The sequence below is a fragment of the Carica papaya genome, chromosome 6, assembly GCF_054855325.1.
Source record: "Carica papaya isolate Zhongbai chromosome 6, ASM5485532v1, whole genome shotgun sequence".
In the NCBI taxonomy this organism is placed as follows: Eukaryota; Viridiplantae; Streptophyta; class Magnoliopsida; order Brassicales; family Caricaceae; genus Carica; species Carica papaya.
The window spans coordinates 134,074-145,217 of record NC_142314.1 but is presented as its reverse complement, the minus strand read 5'-3'; the positions used below and the strand labels follow the sequence as shown (position 1 = coordinate 145,217).

Below are 11,144 nucleotides of genomic sequence, written 5' to 3'. Positions count from 1 at the left end.
AAAAGAAAAATAACCCAGTTTACTCATAATAACCATCTCAAGCCTTAAACATAAAGAATACTTATTTCTGGTAGTAAGGTTAAGTGAAATTAGGATCTTGTCGGTAGATCAGCCCTAAAACAGTTTACTATACTTAAGAGATTATTGAGCCCTTAAGACAATAGTAAACAAATGCTGCAACCGCCAATTTAATATTCTCATTTCCTATGATCCAAGGACAACTGTATATTTTAAACCTCAAGTCACCACAACAGTAAGTGATTATTAGGTTAACTTGTTGAACTACCTGCTCGTGTTTCCCGGTACTAAATATTTGTATTCCATATCCCAGCCACTATAAATATATACATATATTTATCTATCACATGTCCACAAAACATTTAATAAGAGGACGCAGATTTTAAAATAATTCCCACATAAAATTACGCAGTCTCTTACGACGACATTGAACCCACAATCAAACTGAAACTAATGATTCCCACAATGACCTAACCAAACTGGCTACCATATTACATCAAGAATACAGTAAATTAAACACGTGATAAGTCATAAGACCCCGACACCCCCCCCCAAATCATGTTTACTTCATATTCTAAATTGATTTAGTTGCTTACACACACACACACACACAATGTTCCACACATAACATGATGTTTTGCTGGCAAGCCAAAACACCAACATGACAACTATACCCACATTGTTCAGAAATCTTCAAAATCAAGCAATGGTCTCATTACCTCATCACCAATATACCATGAGAGAGCTTCATCCAGTTAATTTTGTGATCTGTAGGAGCCACCGACCCACCATCAAATTTATCACAAATTAAAGCTTCAATGAATCTGTTCAACTTCTGGTCAAGGGCATACAAGTACAAAACTCAGATGGACATAGGCCCATCTTGGGAATATGAAAGTTCCATGCAATTTACAGCCAGCTTGATCGCAAAAGATGGTACAGGAATCTAATCTGAAACTGTTGTTTGAAGGGGAAGAGAACTTTCAACTCCGTTAGTCTCAGCACTCCTTCCTGCAACAACTTTTGACATTCCAAACATCTGAAATCCAACCCAAACAATTCAGTCAGAAACAAACATACAAAGATAACATTATAGGAAACAAGTTTGTGAAGAGAGAGCACTACCATCAAAATTTACAAATGGAACAAACCTTTTGGAGGGTCTTCTTGAAGCAGGTTTTGTGTTCATCCATTGATGCATGGACGAACTCATCAATGTGGTCCTTCAAATCCTCAAAGAAAGTGGCATCGTCAGTCTTCTTCTTTCGGCATGAAGTAACAGCAGGCATTGGGGTAGCAGTAGACGACTGCTTTTCAGGTTGACTTCTTTGTGATTCCATTCTAACATTTCCCGTATATGAAACCATTTTGAACCCCAGTCACCGAACCCAAAAAGAAAAGGAAGTTATTTAAAAGTTTTCAAGTGACATTTTCTAACAGCATTCTTTAGCAAACATCCACTCACTCAAAACTAAGTGGCCATAACCATATGGTGATCACTAAAGGTATCAAATTGATTATCAGAGAAGATTAAAATAGAGATGTTATGATTCAATTATCAGGGGCTAAACACTTGAGAATAATAGCACTATTTATGTGCATAAACCGGTTAGGAAAACTGAGACAAAAAGACAAAAGGATTGGGCAATCGTGGTGTTGATTGATTGATTAAATAGCGCACAAGAAGTACAGTGGATTATGTCCTACGACATGGCTAAACAGCCATATATTTCTTTATCATATTATAGAAGAATCGGATTGCTACTTTATATCAATACAGTTTTTTCTTTGTACTTTTTTCTTTTGGAGGATAAACTTATCCACTTAGTTTGTAATATTTTGCCTCTTTTCCAACAAAATTTCTTTATAAAAATAAAAAGTAAAAACATGATTTAAAAATCAACCAAAAAGAATTGAAGTATTCAAGAGCAACTTAGCTCAATTCTATAAACAAAAATGCAAAAACACATACATCCTTAAAATCCAGTGTAAAAAAGGAGTAACATAAATAAAAAGGAAAATATTACATATGGTTGTAGGTTAGGGTTGCACGGGTTTGTCTGTTGAGTTGTTTAGCAAACCTAAACTTTTTCCATTTGCTTACTATAACACATGACTTAAGATTAATGAAGAAAACAAAGAGAGAAAGTTTGTGTGACGAGGAAAAATCTTCTAATTTTCTTCAATCTTACATAGGTACAAATGTGCCAAATATATAAGCTTTTGGCCAAAACAAAAAACGGTTAAAAGATGCTAACAAAAAACTACAAAATTAGTGGAGAGAACACCCAGCTATCCTAACAATACCAGCTGTCCCTAATGTAAGTATACATGTATATATACATTCCTAGATATGAACATTCTACACTCCCCCTCAATCTAGGTTACATAGATGTTAAGTAACCTAAATTAGATACAAAATTATTGAACTCCCTTTTTGGTAGTGGCTTGGTGAGTATGTCAGCTGTTTGTTAACTAGTCAAGATGTATAGGAGTGACACATAAGGACTTTCAATTTTTTCTCTGATGAAGTAATAATTAATCTTAACATGTTTAGTTCTGTTATGGTGCACAGGGTTCTTAGCCAAACTAATAGTTGATTGATTGTCACATTAAATCTTTATTGCAATAGGAGCAGAAAATCTTAATTCTAGTGGAATCTTTTTAAGCCATACTCCCTCACATATTCCACGTGCAAGTGATTGTAATTCAGCTTCAGTACTGCTTCTTAATACAACAGATTGTTTCTGCCTACGCCAAATGACTAAATTACCCCAAACATAAGAGTAGTAACCAGATGTGGATCTTCTATCTGTCACTGATCCAGCCAATCAACATCAGTATAGATCTCAATATCTCTAACCATATTCTTCTGAAAGAATAATTCTTATCCATGTGTCATCTTTAGATACCTCAAAATACGATAAACAGCACACATATGTTCTTCAATAGGTTGAGACATGAGCTGACTCAAAGTACTAACAACAAAGCAGATATCAAGCCTTGTATGAGCCAAGTAGATAAGTTTTCCTACAAACCTTTGATACATTTCTTTATCAACAGGTTTATTGTCACTTTTGAAACCAAGTTTAGTGTTTGTTTCCATAGGAGTCTCAGCAGATTTACAACCAAGCATACCTGTTTCATTCAGGAGATCTAAGATGTACTTCCGTTGAGATATAGAAATTCTTTTTAAGGATATGGCAATTTCTATTCTAAGGAAATACTTGAGCAACCCAAAGTCTTTGATTTCAAATTCTCTAACTTAAAACTCTTTCAATTTCTGAATTTCTTTATTGTGATCACCTGTAAGGATAATATTATCCACATAAACAATTCTTCTCCCTGTGATACAATGATCGAATTGACATTGCTGATATCTCATATGTTTTACTGCCCTGGTGAATTTGTCAAACCAAGCCCTTGAAGACTGTTTGAGGCCATATAGTGCCTTCTTTAATTTGCATACCTTTTGAGGATTCATTTTGAGTCCAGGTAGAACTTCCATGTACACTTCTTCTTCTAAATCACCATTAAAGAAAATATTTTTTACATCAAGTTGATAGAGAGGCCAATCAAGATTAAATACTAGAGAGAATAATACCCGAATTGTGTTGTGTTTGGCAACATGAGCAAATGTCTCTTGATAATTGATGCCATATGATTAGGTAAACCTTTTAGCAACAAGTCGAGCTTTGTAGCGGATTACACTAACCATCAAAATTGTACTTGGTGGTGAAGATTCACTTGCATCCAATAGGAACCTTTCCTAAAGGTAGATCAGATAATTCCCATGTCCCATTTTTCTCAAGGGCTGAAATTTCTTCTTAGATAGCAGCATTCTATTCAGGAATTTTGAGAGCTTCATGAACTATTCTTGGTTCAGGAGGGATGCTATCAAACTTGCTCACAAGTGCATGATACTTCGAAGACAGACATAATCCTATATGGGATGCATAATACAAGAACGAACACCCTTTCGTAATGCAATAGGTAAGTCAATATCATCAGTAGAGTCAGAAATCTCATTACATGTGTTATTCTATGTGCTTGGTCCAGGAGTTGAGTCATGACAATAAATGGTTCAGGTACTTTATCTTTACCTTGAGTTTTGTTTTTCCTTGTATAGACACGCAACTTACTAACTGCAGGTAATGTGTTATCAGTCTCTGTGATAGATTTAGGTTCTTTGGTCATTTCAAGGACAAGATCTTTTTCTAAAGTTGTCAATTGAGGATCTTTTTCTGAAGTTGTCAATGGAGTTTGTAGAGGAGGGATATTCACATCCCGCGAAATATCAAGAGTGAGATAAAAGGGTTAATTCTCAAAGAAAGTAACATACATAGTGTTATAGAATTGGTAGGTTATTAGACAAAAACATTTATAACATTTTTAAGAATTAGAATACCCGACAAAAACACATTTGAGGGCACTAGAATCAAGTTTCCCTCTGAGGTGACTGTGAATGTGAACATAGACAGAACAACCAAAGATTTTAAACGGAATTGTGTGGAGGATATGCGATGTTGGAAATGCTTGAAGTAGTGAATCATAAGGTGTTTTAAACTCAAGGATACAGGAGGGCATTCTGTTGATAAGGTATGTGGCTGTGAGGATAGCCTCTCCCCAAAATATTTAGGGACATTTGTGGTAAACATGAGTGAACGGGATACTTTAAGGATGTGTTTATTTTTCCTTTCGCCCACATCATTTTGTTAAGGGGTGTAGGGACAAGAACCAAAATTTTGTCAAATTTGGACATGTTGATTTTGAGACTGGAGACAGCTTGGAAACAAAGTAAGATGCTTCTAAGATGAAGCAACATACTGGTCTCGGGACGGCAGAATAGTGATGTCAACCTGTTTGTTGTCTTTGCCCACCACAACTCCACCCAAGAGATTTAAGTGTTTGGCCTGCTCAATTAATTTGTTTAAGGATTCCATGACCAAAATAAACAATAGAGGAGAAAGAGGGTCGCCTTGTCTTAAACCTTTGGAAAGAAAGAGGAAGGTCCTCCGTAAATCATAACAGCTTTGCTGTTATGATTAATCTAACAGTTTGATTCTATGCAAACACCCAAACTCCTCAATTTAGATTTGGAAAAAAGGCAATCTAGAGGTGCAAAAACCATATATTTCATTAATCTAACAGTTTGATTTTGTCATGTTGAAAAGCTTCTAACGTACTTTCTCCATAAAATCATATGGGAAAATTTGACTTTTCAAGCATATTATGTAAATCAACTAGAAGCTTAGATTCTGATTTGAGCTACAAGGCTTAATATGGACTTTCACCACTCCATGTGAGATTAATTACAAATCCTTATTACCCACAAGAAACATGGACTGATCATTTCATCAAATAAATGGCTACCTGTTCTCATTTACGATCAGAATGCCCAAAAAACCAAACATAAAACTCGTACAGATGCGACCTAACGACTCATGAGCAAACCTAAGCTGTGGTTTCCATTCTTTCAACAAACTTATTTTTATATATTGGCAAACAGATTTGAGGATAATCTTACAGAAATCAAGCGAATAATATACTCACATTAGCATACTGACAAAGAAAATGCATCTGTCATGCGTCATTTTTCATAGAAAAAGAAAACCATCATATAGAGAGAACCCGACCCCATATCCTTCTGCTGCTTTCAAATTCAATTCTATTGCAAACAACATTTTCATACACAAATCAAACACGGAAAAGAGGGAACGAGACTATACCGTTCTCCCGATAACAGAAGAGTCGAACTTGTCTCCCCTGAAATTTCCTTGTTTCTTCGTTCTCTTCCTGTTTCTTTCTTTCTTCAGCTTCTTTTCCTCGGTTTCTCCTCCCTCGGATTTTTCCTTTATCGAGCCGGATAGCCTCCCTTTTTTGCTTCTCAGTTTGACGCTCCTGATTTCTCCTCACTCTCGGCCTCGATGTGTTTTGGTCGCATCAAATCGACGCTTCTCCTTTCTTCACACTGCTGATCTTACTGAATCAGAGACACGACGCAAGCAATGTTCCCGCGCCTCTCACCGTCTCCCCGCGTCTCTCCTGGTTTCTTCTCTATGGTTTAGACTCTTGATATGTGGCTTCCGCCACGTCGGCTTGCGTTCGTTCCCTCGACGCTTTCTTCTTTTCAGAGTTGGGCCGGCAGTTAAGTAAGAAAGAGGCTGGGCTTGGACTTAATTTTGGGTTTTAAAAGGGCTGAAGGAGTTGGATCGACGCCACTTTCCTCTTCCTTCATTTTTTTTTTTTTTCTTTTTCTTATCTCGTTCTTTATATTTGCAATTATTTTGATACATACAATTTAATTAAATTTATGTTCCAATAGCGGGTAATGCCAGCTTAGGCAGCGGCCGGAAGAAGAGATTGGGGGGTTGGCACATGATTTTTGCGGTTCAATTTAATTATGAAAACAAAAGGGCTGACGGCGTATGCTGCTGTTGTTTTACCATGTATGGGGAAGCAGAGGCTTTTTGCATGTAAACAATAACATCAACGTTTTATCAATTATATATATACATACACTGAAATTAATTTTGTTTTACATCATAACCCATAAGTGATCTTACACTTTTTTTCTTTTAATTATCAAAGTTTATGTTAGAAAGGTTCATTTCTTAACTTTTCTGATTAAAAAATTTAGCCATTATGAAATTCAATTTAGTTAATATTATAATCTTTAACATCATTCAACTCGTAAAGAAGCAAGAGCCGGATCATATCGATTTGGCATTATACATCTAGTTGGAGTGTGTTAAAACCCATTGGTCATTACACGAACTAGACGCTTTGTCCTGTCAAATATTCAACAACAACTATTTTGCTGGCACTATTAATACCATTTAATTCTAAAGATGGTCCATCATTTTTTTTTTTTTTTAATTTAAGTATTGAAATATTGTTTAATTAATCTACCCACTACAAATCAACATATATTAAAATGATTTATTTTTTTTAAAAAAATTTTAAAATGCAACGTGTGTATAATATTCAATGTATATATTGATTGAATTAAACATTTCATGAACATATTTTATATTCACCGAATATATTACGTATTATCATGACCCTGCCCAGATGATAATTAAAGTTAATTTAGAAATTAATTAATTAATTAATTAATCAATCATTCAAATAAGAAAAATATTATAACCGATGGGTTGGCGAGTTTGATGGTGGTGTAGACCGTATGAAAGTAACGAACCAATTTTTAATGCGCTATAAATGGGGCGGGGGGAGGACGCAAGTGATTTCGACACATTCAATTCATAGGTCCACCACAATCACCAATTTCTCCACTATTATTTTGTCTTCACAAATTCTCTACCATCTTCTAACAACATCAAGCATTTCTTTTTGCCTTATCTTCTTATTTACACTTCTTAACCCACAGGAGTTTAAAAAACGGAAAGTAAAAAAAAAAAAAAAAAGTTATATAATTAATTACGGTAAGTAATTAGATAAATGTCAAATCACGGTAAATATTTCCCCATTTCGTACAACTGCAAAAAAAGTTAACCCACGGAAATGGCTCTGAAACTTCCGCTCCTTGACTCTCAAACTCTGACTGTCCAACTACGAAGATTTTTCTTTAAGGAAAAAAAAAAAAAAAAAAATGAAAAATAAAAAACGTGCCCACCAAAGCATACCCCATTTAATTTAATTTTCCACGTTACATTTCTTATGTACTCCTTTTCTTCTTCTTCTTCGCAATTCTATTCAAATATACCAGTCAGAGAGCGACTCTGGAGTTTGACATACCTCGAGAAAAAGGAAAAAACAGATCAACAGTTTCAGCTTCCTCAACATAACCTCCACGTCTCTCTCTAACTCCAATCTATCAACACTACGTGTTCATTAAAGCCGACTGGTTGTTTTTTTAGTTGTATCAACCATCCTAAACCCAACAAATCCTGTTCTTCTTTTCTTTTTCGTTATAAAAAATATATATTTAGATCCGTCTAGTTTTCTCATTGGTCAGTCTTCTGTTTCGGATATATACCCACTTCCCCTCGTCCCTGACGGCTCCGTCACAATCAGCCATTTGGAATTACTCTTTCTTCTTTCTACAACTCCTTAACTAAAACTACCTACCATGAGTACAGAATCCAGTAATGTAGCAGGAGTTACAATCCCGCGGCAATCCAGGAGGCTGCCGGATTTCTTGCAGAGTGTCAATTTAAAGTATGTCAAATTGGGTTACCACTACCTCATAACCCATCTCTTGACCCTCTGCTTGGTCCCTTTAACGGCTGTCATTATCGCTGAAGCATCACAAATGAACCCGGATGATCTTCACCAACTCTGGCTCCATCTCCAATATAATCTGGTCAGCGTCATCGTCTGCGCCGTTTTTCTCGTATTCGGATCCACGGTCTACATCATGACCCGGCCCAGATCCGTTTATTTGGTTGACTATTCATGCTATCGCCCTCCATCTCATTTACAAGTAAAGTTCCACCAGTTTATGGAGCATTCGACGCTCACCGGAGATTTCGATGAATCGTCTCTTGAGTTTCAGCGAAAGATATTGGAGCGTTCTGGGCTTGGAGAAGAGACTTACGTGCCGGAGGCTATGCATTATATCCCGCCAAGGCCGTCAATGGCGGCGGCGAGAGAGGAGGCGGAGCAGGTGATGTTTGGTGCATTGGATAATCTGTTTGCTAATACTAATGTGAAGCCTAAAGACATTGGCATCCTAGTGGTGAACTGTAGCTTATTTAATCCAACGCCATCACTTTCGGCTATGATTGTTAACAAGTATAAGTTGAGAGGGAACATCAGAAGCTTTAATCTTGGGGGGATGGGATGCAGTGCTGGAGTTATAGCGATTGATCTTGCGAAAGATATGCTGCAGGTTCATAGGAATACGTATGCTGTTGTTGTTAGTACAGAGAACATAACACAAAATTGGTACTTTGGTAACAAGAAGTCCATGTTAATACCAAATTGCTTGTTTAGAGTAGGGGGAGCCGCAGCTTTGTTGTCTAATAAATCTGGGGATAGGTGGAGGGCCAAGTATAAGCTTGTACATGTAGTGAGGACCCATCGCGGGGCGGATGATAAGGCATTTAGATGTGTACATCAGGAGCAGGATGATAATGGGAAAACCGGCGTTTCCTTGTCCAAGGATTTGATGGCGATTGCTGGTGGGGCGCTTAAGACTAATATTACAACTTTGGGTCCTCTTGTTCTTCCAATAAGCGAACAGCTTCTCTTTTTTCTCACTTTGGTGGCCAAGAAGTTTTTTAGTGCCAACATCAAGCCTTATATCCCTGATTTCAAGCTGGCTTTCAATCATTTCTGCATTCATGCTGGGGGCAGGGCTGTGATTGATGAGCTTGAGAAGAACTTGCAGCTTCTACCCATACATGTTGAGGCATCTCGGATGACTCTGCATCGTTTTGGTAACACTTCTTCAAGCTCTATCTGGTACGAACTGGCTTACACAGAGGCAAAGGGGAGGATGCGGAAGGGTAACCGCGTTTGGCAGATTGCTTTTGGAAGTGGCTTCAAGTGTAACAGTGCTGTTTGGGAAGCTCTCCGCAATGTAAAGCCTTCTTCTAACAGCCCATGGGAAGATTGTATCCACAGGTATCCTGTGCAGATTGCTGTGTAGTTTAATATATTAGAAAAGGTAAAAGAACACATTAACTAGGCAATGGTGATGGTGTATCGTTGTTATGGTATCTTGTTCTTTTGTTCCTATAATTTGTTGATTTGTGTTGGAAATCTCATGTCTTTCGTGTCTGGCCCTCAAACTGTGTGGAATAGCATAAATGCTTGAAGCGTGCTTCATGTACTCCTCTGCTTTATAGCTCTTATGTATAATCAATCCAGGTGGTTGTATCCCATTATGGTGTCTGCAATCTTCAATTGTGCATATAAAATTTACATGTTAAGGTACAAAACCTTGGTATATGGCAAGTGCTGGACTTACTGACTCATATTCTGACCAAGTATTTTTCTTTTCTCATTTTATTTGCTCATGCTTCTCTTATAGCTACAATATATTATATGGTTTGAGAACGTTTAGGCGTTTTTGTTAATTGTGTGATTCATATTTGTATTTTGGGGCTTTATCGACCCTCCAAACCAGAAGGCATTATAAGTGTCATAGAAAATTCTGCATCGACACGTGATGTTTGCTACTTGTTATCCGCTGTGTCTTGTTATTAGAGAGATTTGATATATTTATTCTTTAGTTGTGTATCGTATTAATGGTTTTAATAGTGTACAAGTCACAGTATCCACGGGACCATAATGCTTTATCAGGTGTACTGAATAATTGAAATTTAAACATTAATCAAAAGCATAAAAAACAGAACAATTTTCTGAATCCAATAACTAGAGTACATGAAAATTTCATCCGTTAAATCATTAAAGTTTGGATTGAAGTGTAAAAATCAAGAGTAGATAGTGAGTCTGCAATTGTAGTATTTTCAGTTAATCCATTCTTTGCAACTCTCTGCATTTAAGATTATATGTTTTGTTATATTCTAGTTTTAATCAATTATGATATGACACACTCGTATATATTTAAAACTCAGATAATGGCAAGAGTACAAGAGCAATGAACCAGGTTCATTTTGAGAAAGTCGAAGCATTGTTTGTTAATGGTGTGCTAGTTTTTTAACAAAATTTTCTCCGTACAGCCCAATTTCCAATATTGGATTGCATAACAACACATATCATCGAACAAAATTTTCTTAAATACATGATTCATGAATTATTATTATCAATGTTTTATTTTGTTAGTATTTATTTAAAACTGACTATAAATATTGTTAAAATATTTGTTTTTATTTATAATTTGGTATAAATAACAATAAAAATATATATATTTTTAATTTAAAAATTAAAAGGGTTTAGTAAAAATAATATTTGAGATTTTAAGTATAAATTTTTAATTAAAATAATATTTGAGATATTCGACGGAATGCATGGTAAGTTAATCCAAACAAATCAGTGTGGGAGACGTTTATCATTGGTAGGCCACCAACATAATAGTAATCTTGTAAAGTAATTAATTGATATAGTTATTATGCAAAGTGAAGGAGTATATATATATATATATATATATATGTAGTGGTGATCTTCGATTAATCATTAACGGGCTGCTTTGGAAA

General features: G+C 35.9%; 1 protein-coding gene and 1 pseudogene across 1 annotated transcript; one reads left to right on the top strand and one right to left on the bottom strand.

Annotated features, from left to right (window-relative positions):
* Positions 1 to 710: 710 nt before the first annotated feature.
* Positions 711 to 6,111, bottom strand: LOC110813733 (uncharacterized). The gene is made up of 3 exons (XM_022040977.2): positions 5,748 to 6,111; positions 1,170 to 1,359; positions 711 to 1,057 (listed from the first exon to the last, which is right to left on the bottom strand). Exons 2-3 carry the CDS (start codon positions 1,356 to 1,358, stop codon positions 965 to 967), a joined length of 282 nt encoding a protein of 93 aa, XP_021896669.1. The 5' UTR covers position 1,359; positions 5,748 to 6,111; the 3' UTR covers positions 711 to 964.
* Positions 6,112 to 7,682: 1,571 nt separating this feature from the next.
* Positions 7,683 to 9,869, top strand: LOC110813811 (3-ketoacyl-CoA synthase 4 pseudogene; annotated as a pseudogene).
* Positions 9,870 to 11,144: the final 1,275 nt, after the last annotated feature.

Bases quoted from the DNA above. Each gene is read 5' to 3' on its own strand.
- LOC110813733 (XM_022040977.2), bottom strand. From the start codon at position 1,358: ATGGAATCACAAAGAAGTCAACCTGAAAAGCAGTCGTCTACTGCTACC. The intron at 1,058-1,169 runs GTTTGTTCCATT...GTTGGATTTCAG, and splicing joins TCAAGAAGACCCTCCAAAAG to ATGTTTGGAATGTCAAAAGT.